This window comes from Ochlerotatus camptorhynchus, unplaced genomic scaffold, assembly GCF_037179485.1.
Source record: "Ochlerotatus camptorhynchus isolate MF236.1 unplaced genomic scaffold, CSIRO-AGI_Acam_v1.1 ptg000192l, whole genome shotgun sequence".
NCBI classification, from domain to species: domain Eukaryota; kingdom Metazoa; phylum Arthropoda; class Insecta; order Diptera; family Culicidae; genus Ochlerotatus; species Ochlerotatus camptorhynchus.
Genome location: NW_027040682.1, coordinates 1,193,067 through 1,209,008, shown reverse-complemented (window position 1 = coordinate 1,209,008; position 15,942 = coordinate 1,193,067). Strand labels below are relative to the sequence as shown.

Sequence of the window (15,942 nt, the reverse complement as noted above, 5' to 3'; positions counted from 1 at the left end):
GTTGTAGCTGCGACAATTTTCAACAAGCTCAGCTATCATTTTCTAAAGTAGAGTGAAATGGTGAATTTTGAGATAGATATGAACTGAAATTATGGTAATTTCCATATAAACTTCAAGTCGTTTGTTCCAAGTCAGGTTCATACTAAAGGAGTTCAAATTTTGGGAAGATAATCAGGATCCAATTTGGAACCGTTTGAGCACTGTGGAGCGAAAATTTCAAATTTTGCATCAGTCCAACACCGGGTGGGCAGCGAACTGGGAAATCGTGAAAAGCGGGAAATAACCGGGAAAAGCCGGAAATTCAATGGGAGAACCGGGAAAAGTCAATAAAACTTAACATATTTCAACAAAAATTAAAAGTTGAATAGCAGCTTGAGCTTTATCAAACAAACATACACGGAAACAAATCCGATTCCATTTTCATGGATTAAAAATCATAAAATGAAAAAAACTTGCCATCCCATAGAATCGTAGCAATGATTCATGATTTCGTCATGGAAATTCATGATTTCATAATGCAGTGGAATCAAGACCGCTACAAGCGTTACACGTACTTGGCAAACCGTGTTCATAAATCGCACTACATAGGTATCTCTTATACGCCTTTTGTCTTCCATCTTAAACAAGTACTAATAGTCTAGTGGTCAAAGTATGGGTTTAATGATCTCATGGTTCTTGGTTCGAATCCAGTCTGTTGCTTAATTTTATTCTTTTTGTATTTTTTGGTTAAAAGTTAAACCCATGAATTTAGCACATGATTTCAACTCGGATGATTCATGACTTTGGGAATGTTTGCTGCGTTACGCAAAAGTAGCTCATGATATCATGAATATTATTCATGGTGTATTTTCATAACATGAAAATACGCTGTGTTCATGAAATTATGAGTCATTTTTCTCATTTCGGAGATCGGATTTTTTCCCGTGTATGTTTCTTCAGCTCAAAAATAGCTCATTCAGCTTTTAATTATCTTAAAACTTTGAAATTATTTGACCTTTCACCAAACTCTCCTCAGAAATCCTTTGAAATTTTCCTCAGAATACCTTGGAATTCTGTGCTGAGTTCTCGTGAATCTTTCTTAATAATTTAATGTAAAATATTCAGCATTTTTCTTTTTTTACCTCAGAACCTCAAGTTGTCTTGTGAATCTTCCTAAGTATTCCTATGAAATTATTATCAGAAAAACCTTTAAATTCTGTTTATATTTCTTTTAAAATTCTCCTTAACATTCACCAGCTATTCTCCTCACAATCCGCATACAATTATTTTCAGAATCACCTAGGAATTCTCCTTGAAGTTCTCCCCACAACTCCCTTGTAATTCTTCTAAGAGTTTGTGATGATTCAATACTAGAATTAATTTAGAATTCTTGTCAGAGCTCCGTTCAATTTTTCTTCGAGTTCTTCTCAGAATTTTGAATTTTCAAAATTCTATAAAATATTCTTCGTATTCGATCATTTTTCCAAGACCACACAATTTTCCAGCAACTGTATTTTTCCAAATCTGGAATCTTGAACATTTTTCTAAATCAGGGAACTAGAAAAATTTTCGAAATCCCACATTTTGACTATTCTTCTCAGTTTCATATTGTTGAAAAAAAAAATCCAATACTTTTTTTTTCTTCTAAATCTAGGATAGATTTTCGTGTCACATATCTCTAAAAAATGGAATATTCTACGACTCTTAACACATGTCAAATCCTCAGAATCATAGAAATTATTTTGTTTAAGATTTAATTTGTTTTAAGATTTGTATAAGTACAAATTTCGATACTGGAAAAAAAAATATTGTCCGTATCAAGTTCATGATTTTTAAAACAATTTCTTAATGTAATCTCTCCCTTTAAAAATCGGTATAATGACCACTTTAGCCCGATAGCGTTCGGCTATGCGACCTTAAAAAAACTCCATGACTCTGGTACTTAGTACAAACATAAAAGTACTCGAACCTAAAAAAAGTTATTCAAATTAATTCTAAGTACCTCGAAAATAACGTAATATTGCAATCATTATTTATTAAATATTATAAACCGGGAATATTTTGCGATTTAAACCGGGGAAACGGGGAATTTTAAAATGAAAATTCACTGGCCACCCTTCGATTTTAGTTCATTGCCATAACTAACTGGAGAATGTTAGATTTGAAAAATAAATCACCGTGTTAATCCGAGTTTATAATGCGGTCGTCGAAAGGCTTTTCTAGTAATTTTATAAATTACATGTCTGATGATTTTCATTAACGTATTCGACCTAGAAAGCCGTCATCTGAAGGTCCTTGAGCGTTACAGTCTGTTGTAAACTATCATATCATCTCTTGTAAGAAACATGTATGTAGGATGTAAGAAATCTATATCACACTCTACAAAAAACACATGTAAATTTCAGTTCCCTGAGACCGACACATTTAAGCGGCCCTTTTGACGTAAAAATCAGCTAAAGCCAAACGTTCTCTTCGTCGAGTTGCTTTTTGTTTTGGTTTGAGAACACCTAATTTTACATGAAATGTTTGTTTACGTTCCATGATTTACGTCCAATATGGATTACATCTCGTGTAAAGGTAATTATTTCTAAGTGTGTAATATATTTATCAATTGTAATGATATCAACTCACAATCTGGCCGGTACCGGTGGTATAGTGGTAAGCGTGACTGCTTCTCACCCCAGTGGGTCTGGGATCAATCACAGCCGAGGTCGGTGGGATTTTTCTGAGGCATATAAAATGTCTGATCTCGCCTTCCTTCGTTTTTGAGTTATATTTTTTTGAAGTTATCAAGTTTTGGGTTTTCACTCAATACTCCTATGCGATATAGCTCAAAAAAATATAACTAAAAAAAAAAGAACATCGTTTATTTTTTTTATATGTTGTGTAAAAAAGCATGAATTTGCAAGGAAAAATGCAATACAAAATCCTCATTTTTTAATATAATTCTATTTTTTACATTTTTTTTAAATTACCTTTTATTTGATATTTTGGTCTTTCAAATCGGCCCCAGTGGTTCAAAGTAATTATTTTTTGAAAAAATAATTTAAAAAAATCAAGTTTTTAGACCACCCTAACACGGAAATTGTTACCCTAATGACAAAAAAAAATACGGGTCTGATATTTTGCGATAAGGAACAAAACTTCCATTTTTAACGATATTCTGTGAATCACTATATCGTTTTGCTATGGAATGGCTCAAATGATAAAAGTTTCAACTAGATGTATGTTGTTACCTGAGCACCAACTTTGGTTTAAACATAAGCTACAAACAAAGAAAATATTTTATGAAAAACGTGATGAATTTGCCCCACGTTCACGGTACTCCTCCTAAAGTCCGAGCTCAGTACCTACAATCTCGCTCGTACATTCCATCCAACAGACAACCGATTATCTTGAACGCACTTTGATCGAACTGATACGCGCCCTACCGACCGAACTCACCTAATTTCTGTCCACATATATCTGCATGACGTCAGAGCCCAGGCAGCGACGATTACGGCCACTTCCTTCCGCTTGATAAACGACTGACTTTGGCTTCTTGGTCGAGGTTACACAGCCGCGGAACATACTCACCCGGCACGGAATCAGATATCGGTTATGGTTCTGAGCACCATCTATGCATGCATGCAGCGCGTAATGACTGCTTGTAAACCATAAACATCAACCGTATACTATTATGCGGAAAAAAAAAGGTTCTGCACATGGTCCGTCGTGATGCGTGCGTGTGCGTGGGTCGATTACGTTGGAAATATTAGGGACGTGCTAGATTTATGTGGCCCGCAATGGCGATGGCGCTTGGAATTAAAACGGTCTCTGCACACCTATGTATGCTCTTTAGGTGTGAGTTTTGAGTAGGGCTGTAATTGAGTAATTGCCAGACGTATAACTGCAAAATGTGCTGGTACTTTTTTTTTATTATTAACAAACATGGCTCGTGGAAAGAAGTAACGTACAATGGTAAGCTCAGATTGGTTCACTGTAAACTTGACCTTCGTTGTTGTTGGTCGGCGGATTATAGGCCGATTGTCAACGTTTGGGAAGGGGGTGTCTCGATTGGTAAGGTTTCAACCTGGCCACACCTGTCTCCGGCAACGGTAAACCGAGTTGATTGAGTAACTGCTATAAACAGTCAATTATAGCCTTAAACGCATATGTTGTGTCTACTCTCCCACGGATTTCAGTCCCGTAGAGTGTCTGTATTCTACGGTGCCCGTTGTGAGACGCCTATGATTTTGACACCAATCAGAGGCTGCCGAAGACTAGCTCACGCGAAACATTGCTAATCTTATTAGACACGGCATTATGAACACAAGCCAACTGAGTGGGAAAGCACTGCATGTGAGCGGCGGGATCATATTCATGGGTAGCTCCAACAGTTTCAATTTCGAAGTCGTTATTACGCTTGGTAATGATTAGGTGTTGAAACCGACTCAAATGCCCAATCAAAAGATTGCACTACTAGGTGAACATGCGTAGCTTCCCGATGTTCTCTAAATTGGCGGAAAACGCAAAGCTTTCCGTATACACCGACCAAACGGATTTGCTACCCCGCAGCTCACACCGGTGGTGTTCTAATCCATTCGCCACCGTTCCATATGTGAAGGCAATAAGGCGACTAACATGACACCAACCGACAACCGACCGCGCGGACTACACGGTTGAGTAAGCCCTGTTAGCTTGACTGGAAAATCTGTGTGCCCACTGCGGTGCTGATTCGCAAAGCGCAAAGGTGTCGTGTTCAGGAAAAATCGGCTCACAACCACCGCCAAAGCCAAAGCCAAAGCCATAAGGTCCAATCTGTCTGCCTTGTGTCTGCAAGAGCACTCGGGCGCATGTCTTCGCAAAAGGTCAAACCTGTCCAACTCATTACTGTGTAGAACACCAGAGGGAAAACTCTGCTCGGCACGATGCGGTCGGTTTATTGAACAAACATATGGGGAAAAACCTCCCGACACGAGCGCAGAGGACCCACCTCAACCACCAGCAGCCAGTCTGCAGCAGCTGATTGATTCGTGTGTTTGGGTTTGGGCTCTGGCACCACGCGCGCACACCGGACGGTCGCCTAGAAACCTAAATTCTTTTCAAATCCCCTTGTGTTGTTTCATTGGACTCCGGCGATGATAACCAATGAGCCGTGCAGTGCGCAGCCGTTGGAAGTAATGAAATTGCAATTAATTGGAATAGTGTTTTTTTAGGCTGAACCATTATTATAACTGTGCCTGCCACTACTGGTACTATTGTTGTTGTTGGCGCGATGGCCATCCAAGGCGATTTGCTCGGCAAAGCATGAAGCTCAGGAGCGGTTCTACGCGGTAGATCGATTAGAGAGAATGAATGTTAAATTGGCTGTTTAATGAAGAATTATGCACGGAATTTAACGATCAGTTATCTGTTTGGCTTTGGGATTCGCAATAGTCCTCGTAGGATTTTGCTAATCTTAAACTTCATCTCCCGCATTTCATGGGGTTCTTGTTTGTTGATTAATTCACTAACCCAATATCGAATTTTAAAGACACTCTGGTGGCTTATTTTAAATCTTTGACATCGTTCTGTAAGCGACATAGTTGTTGTATGTACAAATGTCGATTACGTAATTGACGAAAAGGTAGATACAAATTAAGTCTTGATAATAAATAAGCTGAGTCAATGCGCTGCAAAGCAATATTGTTCACGGAAGAGACCATAGCATAATCCCGACGCTCTTTCAATGACATTAATGTTGATTAAAAAGCAACGAGCTTCATAAGATGGAAGCCGAAATTCTGTCCATCCCAATTTACGTAGTGCATATAATAAAAATTGCCTTTGGATTCACTCTATTAGTTCTTCATGCCTTTTCATATAAGGTGACCAAACAACACTGCAATATTCAAATATTGGCCTCACATAGGCAACATAAAGTGTTTCAATTGTGTAAGGATCTTTAAAGTATATTACCAATCCAGCATATTACCTGCTCTATGAATTATTTTGTTATAATGATCCACAAATGTAATTTAGAATCAAGAATAACTCCTATATCTCTTATTTTTTCACAACTTTGAACAATTTGATTACCTAATGTAATACGAATATCTGGTTTAATTAGTTTTCTACTGTAAGTTATCAGATTACATTTTTTAACATTTAGTTCCAACAAACGTTTACAACACCACGTATAAAAAACATGAACTTCATTCAGAAACGTATGCATATCATCATCATTTATTATCTTTAAAAATAGTTTCATGTCATCAGCATAAATAAGCACTCTGAGATTATTCAAAATAAGAGAGTTAATGTACAAAATGAAAAGAATAGGTCCCAAGTGCGAGCCCTGTGGAATTCCGGACGTGACTTGAACTGGGTTAGATTTTTTCTCGCTGAATCTTACAATTTGTCGGTTAAATATGGCTTAACCCAGGTGAGGCATTTCATCTCAATTCCCATTTTTTTTCTAATTTAAAAATCAACATTGGGATATCAAGTCTATCGAACGCTTTACTGAAGTCAGTATAAAGAGCTTCTATTTGGTTTCCCTTGTCCATTGCAGTTAATGAGTAATCAACAAATTCCTGGAGGTTTTTTGTGGACGTTGTGGTAGAACGACCTTTAAAAAATCCGTGTTGGGCATTTGTTATTCTATGTTTTATTTGGCTGACGATATTTTTGTTTATGATTGATTTGAATAGTTTAGGAATGCACGAAATGATGGCAATCCCTCGATAATTGCGGATATCAGATTTTTTACCAGATTTATAAATGGGTATTAAAAACGATTTTTTTTCCATTCCTGCGGGAATGTACCAGAGTCAAGTTTCATATTAAACAGCCATACTGGGGTTGTGAGCTCAATTGCAGGGCTGGTAGCGAGTCACTTTTTAGTGACTTGGTCACGTTTTTCAAGCTAATCACTAAAAAGTCTCTTTTTTTAAGGCCACGTCACTAAAGTCACTTCTTCTTATAATCAGTCACTATTTTCATCTTTTTTAGCGTGAATTTATTTTAAGATTGATCATTCTTTGCTTTGTGACGTTTAATCGTCTTTCTCTATCTACAGGGTGTCTACTCATCTTTCTAAATAAAATTACATGAGTTTTCCAGAACTTTAACGGATAAATTCCAGGCTTATAATAAGAAAGCTATTTTTTAAATGCGTTAATATTTGTTTTTTTTTTGTAGATCAAAAACAATAGAAATTTACCCTAACGTTTTTAAGACATGGCAATCAGTTTTAAAGAAACAGCTTTAAAACCAAATCCATTGAATGTTTTTTTTTTTTAATTATAGTCACTTTAACGCTCTTGGGTCATTCGTGACTTGTCCGGGGGTGAGATTTAAACTCGTGACTTTGGCGTGAGTGGTATAGATGCTAATCACTACACCGGGGTCGCCCCCCATTGAATGTTGATGTTTAATACTTACTTAATTTCTCACTTTATAGAGTTAAAAAAACATACTTAATTTGAGTAAGTGATATTCAGCGAAGCTCCGAGTACTTCGAGGACGATCAGATAGCTTCAGAATAATCCATTAACTTAAGCAAATTTGAAGCGACTTACGTGGAATTATGGGGTACTCCAAGAATTCAACGATTGATCCGAAAACGTCAGAAGCTTCAGGGAATCATGAATATATATATCAGAAAATTTGAAGGATTATCAAAGAAATTTAGAGAACTTCAGGTAAGCATAGATAAGTTCAGGGAAAATTAGTGAGCGTTTATAATTATTATAATACTTTAGGAAAATTGTCGAAACTTCCAGGCAAATCGTTTAATTTCAGTAAAGTTGCGGGTTCATAAAAATACTGATAAATTCAGGGCAACCTAGAGAACTTCCTGGAAATTCAATAATCGCTTAGGAAGTTTTAATACCACCAGGAAAGTCTAGACTATTATTTTTTTTTTAATTAGTGCCAATAATTTACGGGAAGTTGCATGAACTTCAGAACAATCTTGAGAACTTCAGAGAAAATCATTGAACTATATTGATTATGTCGTTCTAATTCCATGAAAATTACGGAAAGAAGTTCCAGAAATTTGGAAAAACTTTTTCACAGAAGGACAGTGATCTTCAGAAACATTTCGAGAACTCCATAGAAATCGATGGAGCTTAAGAGGAGATCCGCGAACTTCAGGAATTTGTATGAACATTAGCAAAATGCGAGAGTAAGTAAGTAGTAAGCTTCGAAAATTGGAAGAATTTCAGGGGGGGGGGGGTCAGTTCCATTAGTTTCAGAAAAATAATGAAAATTAAGGCAGTTCCCAGATTTTCAGATAACTTCAGATACGTTAAAAATTTAATTGAAGTCATCCTATGAGTTTAGAAGTTCAGTGAAGCTTAAACATTTTTAGGATGGTTCAATTAAATTCAACGCAGTACAACAAGCTTCATGAAAACTGTAAAAACCTTTGAAAAGTTTTGAGAATTTCAGAAAAGGACCGAGAACCTCAGAGCAGTTCCGTTAACATTAGAGAAGTCACATAAATGTTGAAGAAGTTTAAAGAACTTCAGCGAATTGTTAAACCTTTAGAAGAGATCTATGATCGTTAGAAAAATTGAGGAAACTTTCGGAAGTCCTATAAAGTTCAGGGAAGTTTAAGAATTTAATGAGTCCATTCTGATTTCCATTGAAATATACCTCAACATTTTGATGAAGCTTCGAATTCAATTTTCTTTTCGTTTTACTCGGAAATATCTTGAAATTTACCATAATAAGAAACCCTTTGTAAAGATTCTCCGCATATTAATTGAATTCATTTCAGATTTCTTTTTGAATCTCTCTCCTTCTCTTGGACTTCTACTCACATTGAAAGTCTCCTAAGAATTCATTGGCATTTATCTTCACAAATTCCTCAGATTTCTTCTCATAATTTGTTTAGCAACTATCCTGAATTTATTTTCCGAATTCATTTGACGATGTTCTGGAGTTATTCTCAGATTTAATTGTAATCCTCCTTTTAGTGTTTTCAAAAAGATCCCAAGGACTTATGCCCCGGATTCGTTTTCTCCCACAAACTTTTTGAAATTATCATCAGAAGACTCTTGGAATTTTCCTCTGAAGGAGTTGTGCTCCTCAGAAATTACTAAGAGTTTTCATTAAAATTTGCTTTCAATTCCATTTAGGGTTTCTTGAAAATCTACTCAAAACTATCAGGCTTCACAAGAAATCTTAAATTCCCCAGAACTACCTTTTTTACTTCGGTTTGTTTTTTTCCGTCGATCTTGTTTTCCGTGCTGAACACCAATGCTACCGACGTGTCAGGAAGGCAGCTCCCACACCTGGACCCTACCTATCGACCCATCAACTCATGAACCAGGGACCAACGGCTTTACTTCCCATCCGAAGGAAGGCGTGATCAGAGATGTTATGCCTCAGAACATCCCGGCGGCGCCGACTGGGATTGAACCCAGGCCTGCTGGAGTGAGAGGTAATCACGCTTACCACTACACCACCGGCGCCGTTACAGAACTACCTTGAAAGCAGATTGTATTTGATGTTTTTTTGAAAGATTTTTTTTTTTCCCAGAACTTCCTCGAAATGAGGTTCTCAGAAATTATAATATAATTCCACGAGCTTTTAAAACAGTGCATGGAATTCGTGCTTTTAAAACTGTGCATTTTTGAAGTATTATCGCTGTTAAGTCCAGAACTAGTTCAAATTTAAAATTTCTAGAAAATATGCACGTTAAAAAAAAAAACATTCCAAATTTCGTTTTTTTTTTAATATATTTGTTATCGAAGATTAATAAACTCCATCTATAATGTTCAAAATGTGAATGAAAATAACGAGAAAAATTAAGTGATTGTATTTTAAAATTAATTCTTTTCTTTAAAATATCCTTAGTAATAAAATTATCAAATTCTCTGAGCCTTCAAGGTATTTTAAGGAAAATAAAATGTCCTGAGGATTCCCGGTTTTCCAGATTTTTGCAGTTATTAGACTAATAATATCGTGGGTTTAATCATACAATTTCTATTGAATCTTTCGCTTTAAAGGATCATATCGTACATAAGTGTTTAGGAGATACTAATTGAATAAGTCTAAACCATCAAACATTTATTTGGTGTGCCATCAACTACTTTTCTTCTCGTAGGTCATTTTTAAGTCACTATTGTTATAACTCAGGAAAGCTTGAAAATTTTTCATAATCACGATCATTATTCGAAAAATTGGAGTACGTCTCTTGAAAAAATGTTGCAAAAAGATTGCATATATCTTCTGAATTATTTCTTACTTTTTCGTCTAAAGTTATTTTTGATGGAAAGTTGCACGAATTAATTTTAGTTTTAACGTAACTGAAGAAGTTTCTTGAACATGATTTAATTTCATTTACAGTTGTTTTGCAAAATTAAGCTGGTCACAAATATTCAAATACTTTTCCAAATTCCCTGATTATTCTGTTTTCTATATATTTTGTGAGTCTTTTGTTTCAGATTCTTCAAATTAATGATTTTAAGAACCAATCCAGATTTTTTGAGCGATAACTACGTCGTCTTTTTCTAAAAGGAATTTCCTCTTGTTTAATTTCCAATAAAATTTCATAATTTCTACTGCACAATCGACATTCTCTTGATTTATCAAAACTGATCGCCAAATAATTCTACTCGATTTATACTTAATATTGTCATAATTACCATTGTTGTATTCAAAGACATCTTCGTAGTCACAGTCGGTGGGATGGTTTTCATGCACAACTGTGAGCAGAATACTCTCATTTTCTGAATCAGGAATGAAATCAGCATTCCGTTGATTGAAATCGCCATAGATATGAGTTTTAAATTCAAGAGAAAATTGAGATACTATTTCTTCGGTTATTTGGAAGAATATTTCATAAGAAGCATAATCTGGTGGAAAGTACACTGTGGCACACATGTTCAAATTCTTTAGATTTCGATGACTTCCGAATTACGAACTCCACCACCTGACATTCTTTGAGTTAAAACTAAATCGCGGTCATCTCTGAAAACATTAAAATCACTGCCAAAAATTTCCTCACTTTTAATGGAATCATCAACTCGTTTTTGATGCGCTCTTCATGTGATTGAAATTCTGACAATAAACCAGAATTTCAGTAGAATGTGTTCCAGAGGAAATTTTTTGAAAATCATCAGATTCGACAATATTATTTAAACTATGAACAATTTCTTGGGTACAACATGGACTAGGAACTGCTTGGAAAGCAGTTCCAGATAATTTTAAGGAGAACTCCATGTGAATTTTCAGTAGAACTTAGAGGAGAACTCCAAGACAATTCAGATTAAAATTTAATAAAAACTCAGAGGTGAACAGTATGGGAATTGTTTGTTTATATCTTTATTAAGGAGACTTTCAGCCCTGGCCTGGTTCGTCTTCTTGTATGGGAATTTCTTAGGAGGTGAATTATTTAAAAAAGTTTATAATTCAAAGTGAATCTAAGGACGAATTTGATGATTGTTTTAGTGTTCTGCAGAGAATTTGTTGCACTGTTATAAAGAAAATTCAAGGCACTTCCAGGGACAAACTCGAATTTATTTCAGATGAACTCTATAAAAATAAATTCCTTTGTAAAGAAATACTTCAACTTAAATATAATCATGTTAAGCTCTGGAACTTTAAATACGGCAAGTTGGAATTTAAATTGTTACCCATAACTGAACACGTTATCAATTAGTAGCTTTTGGCTTTATATATAATTAATCTACTGATTGGTTTAAGTTAAATTTGAATCCACACCTCTAAAATTTCACCAAGATCATGTACCTGATGAGTTTAAATTGTTATTCCTGTCAATGTCCATAAACTAACCCTTGGATCATTTTCAATGTCCTAGAACTCTAGTTTTGTAGGTAATTCTGAGTAGAATTCCAAGGCATCCTTGAGTAGGATTCAATACAAATTTTAATGAAAATTCATAACAGCTTTTGACTCTAATTCTTAAGGAGCTATGAGAAAATTTGGACGAGAAGGAGGAGTACAGCATGGTCATTCTGAGGAGAACACAAAAGAGGAAATACAAAAGAAATACAAAAGAGGACATTCTGAGGATAATTTAAAGAAGATTCTGGGGCAAAAACAATCCGAAGCATATTTTCATGTGAGTTTTCGGAGAAATCATAGGATTACAATTGAATATGAGTATGATTTCTATCGAACCTAAAATAAATTCGGTCAAAAATTTCAAGACCAATTTCTGACCAATTTTGTGGAGAAATCTAAGCAAAACTGCAAGTAATTTTTCAGGTGAGAATTTCATAGTTGTGAGTTGAATACCAAGGAAAGGAGCAAAATTCAACGGTAATTCCAACATATTATTCAATTATAATTTTATGAATACCTCCAACGGATTTCTTAGGAATATCCTTCGACAATTCTGAGCTAAATTTCAAGCGTATTTCGAGGAGTATTCTAAGGTTTTCCGGTGTTTTTTTTTTCAGATAATTCAAAGGAGAATCCCAGCAGCATTTAGAAGAATTTATGGGATTTCCTAGCAGAACTAAAAAAATATTCCTAAGATAATTCCATGGGAATTTCAGGATAATATTAAGTAAATTCTGAGGTGAACTCCAAGTGAATTTTCAGAAGAATTCTACAGGCAATTCCTAGCAAGAATTATAAATAATGTAATGAGCATTTGCAGGGTGAATTAAAATAGTTTTCTTAAGATGTTGTCATATTTTTTAAAATCATATTTTTCCTTTACACTAGTCAATAATACCTTCCAGCAATAATACCTTCTAGCTCAATTTAAAATGTTTCCATTATACATTTGGATTGTATTTTTGAAAGATGCGTGAAATTAGGATCATAGGTTAATGAAACTATGGTGCTTTATGGTAGAAACATTCGGAAAAACCTGCCCCAAGACGACCTTATGACTCATTCGGCCTTGTTCGGGTCAGTAGTATGAATAGCAACTCCTGTTGTAGAAGAATTCTGATTTTTTCAGTAATTCAAAAATTAGATCTGGGTATCTATCTATTCTCTAACACGTCACGCTTTTGACGTAGGACTACGTCTTTGATTTCTATATGGGGGTACACTTTCTGAAAACCGAAAATGGAACATGTAACAAATTTAGAAAGATTTTGAACGTTAATAACTCAGCTGCCCCTGGTCCAATTTCAATAATTTTATCACCTTTCGATCAGAAATATGGCTACGCATCGATAAAAATGCTTTCGAATGTTGATGTTCAGCAAGAAACTATTGAAAAACTGGTAAAATGTCCAGCATTGTCCAAAAGCGTCGAATTAACTAACAAATCCACCAATTACCTACATGCATAAGCTGCTTCCCCAGCACAGTCGTCAGAGAGTAGTAAGTAGACGAAACAAGTCGAAGTGGCATTCGCCTCCGAACGTCGGGCGCGTGCGGATAGGGAGGATGGAATTGCGTAATATTTTGCACACTTATCTCCATACTCAGAACCACACGCTCCCAATGACCACACATAATGCTCTCCAGAGTGTTATCTTGTACCACACTTGGAAACAGGGGATACACTCAAAAAATATATCACAAATGTAATGCATGAAATCCATGTGAATTTCACTAAGCTCTCAAAAAAAAAAAGTTGACGACAACCTAAAGAAATCGCTAATGGACTTTGTCGTTCAGTTTTTTCCTGAAAAGTTTTGTAAATAAGCTAGAATGAAATAAAAAAGTTTTTTTTTTCCCATACCGTTTTAATCGCTTTACTACCAATCCCCAGAGAGCCAGCCAAAACATTAAAATTTGAAAGAGAAAATTCACTCTCAATATCTCAACATTCCATGTACTTTGATGACACTCTGTAACATTTGGTGGGGGAGGAAGGACTAACATTTGAAGTCCCTCTTATTTAGCATATTCTGCATAAATAATACATAAAAATTCAGCCTGTAAGAAAATACTATTTATCAAAAATTTCTAGGAAAAAAAACTAAACGTTAATGAATGATTTTTGACTTATTTTCACCATAATATGCATCCAAAGCGTTCCATCCACTTTTCCAAATTTCTAACTTACTATCAATTGAACAGCGCCATCAATGATAAAAAATAGCCATGACTTGGTGAAAACTATTTTTGTTGTTCTTTAAGAAATCTATTCCAACTCTTTTTTACATGAACTTAGTGGCCCTGAAAAGGGCCGGTTTGGTAAGATTTTCGACGGGGAAATTAAGCGCGTTCACCACGGATACGACGAGCCAGCTGGATGTCCTTTGGCATGATTGTGACACGCTTGGCGTGGATGGCACACAGGTTGGTATCTTCGAACAGACCGACCAGATAAGCCTCGCTAGCTTCCTGTAGAGCCATAACAGCTGAGCTCTGGAAGCGCAGATCGGTCTTGAAGTCCTGGGCAATTTCACGGACCAGACGCTGGAAAGGCAACTTGCGGATCAGCAGTTCGGTCGATTTCTGATAACGACGGATCTCACGCAGGGCGACGGTACCTGGCCGGAAGCGATGAGGCTTCTTTACTCCTCCGGTGGCTGGAGCGCTTTTGCGAGCGGCCTTCGTTGCCAACTGCTTGCGAGGAGCCTTTCCTCCAGTGGACTTGCGAGCGGTCTGCTTGGTGCGAGCCATTTTCCTTTAAACGATGTGTTCACGTTGAAAGCTAACTGTGGAATAAAAAATACAAACGACTTCCATTCTGTTTTATAACATGCGTTCGCTGTGATCAACCAATCAGAAACGATGAAAGAACAAGAATACAACAACTAACAAGAAGAATTTAACCCTCGAGTAGGTATAAAAAAGCCGAAATTTGGAATTCTTGTTCACTTTCGTCTCAACCTTCATCAACGATAAACAAACCATCTCCAACAATGACTGGACGCGGCAAGGGAGGAAAAGGACTCGGCAAAGGAGGAGCAAAGCGTCATCGAAAAGTGCTGCGTGACAACATTCAGGGTATTACTAAACCTGCTATCCGTCGTCTGGCTCGTCGTGGTGGAGTCAAGCGAATTTCTGGGCTTATTTACGAGGAAACTAGAGGTGTGTTGAAGGTATTTTTGGAGAACGTTATTCGTGATGCTGTTACTTACACCGAACACGCTAAGAGGAAGACGGTCACCGCGATGGATGTCGTTTACGCTCTGAAGCGACAGGGACGCACTCTGTACGGTTTCGGAGGATAAATTAGCATCATCGACTCAGACTAAAAAACCGGCCCTTTTCAGGGCCATCAAATAAATTAAAAAGGTGATTTTGATTAACTTCCTTGTCGGGATTTAAAAGGTGGTAGGGATGTGATCGAATGATGATTTTTTTCAGTTGAAGATTATTAGATTTAACCTAAGTTGGTTGTTACTGGTATGAGATCTACCACTGCTAATCCAGTACCGACAATCATTTGCATTCATTTGTTGTGTTGGGGTAAGTAGTGCGTTTCCAGTGTTCCAGTCGAAATACAAAAGAATCAATAAAAACCGCCTCGGTTGTACGCGCCTTGGTTAATCTGAGGGCAATCATAGAGAATAAACAGAGAACCCAGCTAAAATTTCTATTCCTACACAAAACACAAACGCCTGCTGCAGTTAACAAAAATATTTATTATATCATACCCTGGGGGGGGACGTGCTGTCAAATCAGCCTACTGATCATCTTGTATGAAACTGGTTCCAAACGTAAACAAACGCTGTAGGTTTCTTATGGCTTGTTTACGTTTGGAACCAGTTATGCGAGGTAGGCGAAGATTGTTCGTATTTGACAGCCACCTCCCCCCCTTGATCATACCACGTTGTCCTACGTCATCATTGCGTACAACCCCATTGGGTTGTCCCTTGTAGTTTTTAGATATGAACTATGATAATCTTTATGTGATCTGCGAACTTGCATCACGAAGGTGCTCCGCGTTTGCTTAGTTACCTAATATGAAGACATTGCCTAACTATTGGAACTATTTCCAAAATGAGGAATGAAACGTCGAGATAGCGTTTTAAAATATTAAATGACATAGGGCAAAAGTTGGCTTCGGCAATACCTTAACCTATTATCGTCAGGGGGTAA

The 15,942-nt window shown here is 36.4% G+C and overlaps 3 protein-coding genes across 13 annotated transcripts in view; 2 read left to right on the top strand and 1 right to left on the bottom strand.

The window, feature by feature from the left end:
* nuf (rab11 family-interacting protein nuf) overlaps window positions 1–15,942 on the top strand; it is a 346,264-nt gene that overhangs the window by 259,843 nt on the left and 70,479 nt on the right. The gene's annotated exons all lie outside the window — the stretch shown is intronic.
* On the bottom strand, window positions 14,077–14,523 carry LOC135702366 (histone H3-like). The gene has a single exon (XM_065223386.1). The coding sequence runs from the start codon at window positions 14,515–14,517 to the stop codon at window positions 14,107–14,109; it is 411 nt and encodes a 136-aa protein (XP_065079458.1). The 5' UTR covers window positions 14,518–14,523; the 3' UTR covers window positions 14,077–14,106.
* LOC135702330 (histone H4) lies at window positions 14,716–15,094 on the top strand. The gene has a single exon (XM_065223354.1). The coding sequence runs from the start codon at window positions 14,760–14,762 to the stop codon at window positions 15,069–15,071; it is 312 nt and encodes a 103-aa protein (XP_065079426.1). The 5' UTR covers window positions 14,716–14,759; the 3' UTR covers window positions 15,072–15,094.

Coding starts and splice junctions, on each gene's coding strand:
- LOC135702366 (XM_065223386.1), bottom strand. CDS start 14,517: ATGGCTCGCACCAAGCAGACCGCTCGCAAGTCCACTGGAGGAAAGGCT.
- LOC135702330 (XM_065223354.1), top strand. CDS start 14,760: ATGACTGGACGCGGCAAGGGAGGAAAAGGACTCGGCAAAGGAGGAGCA.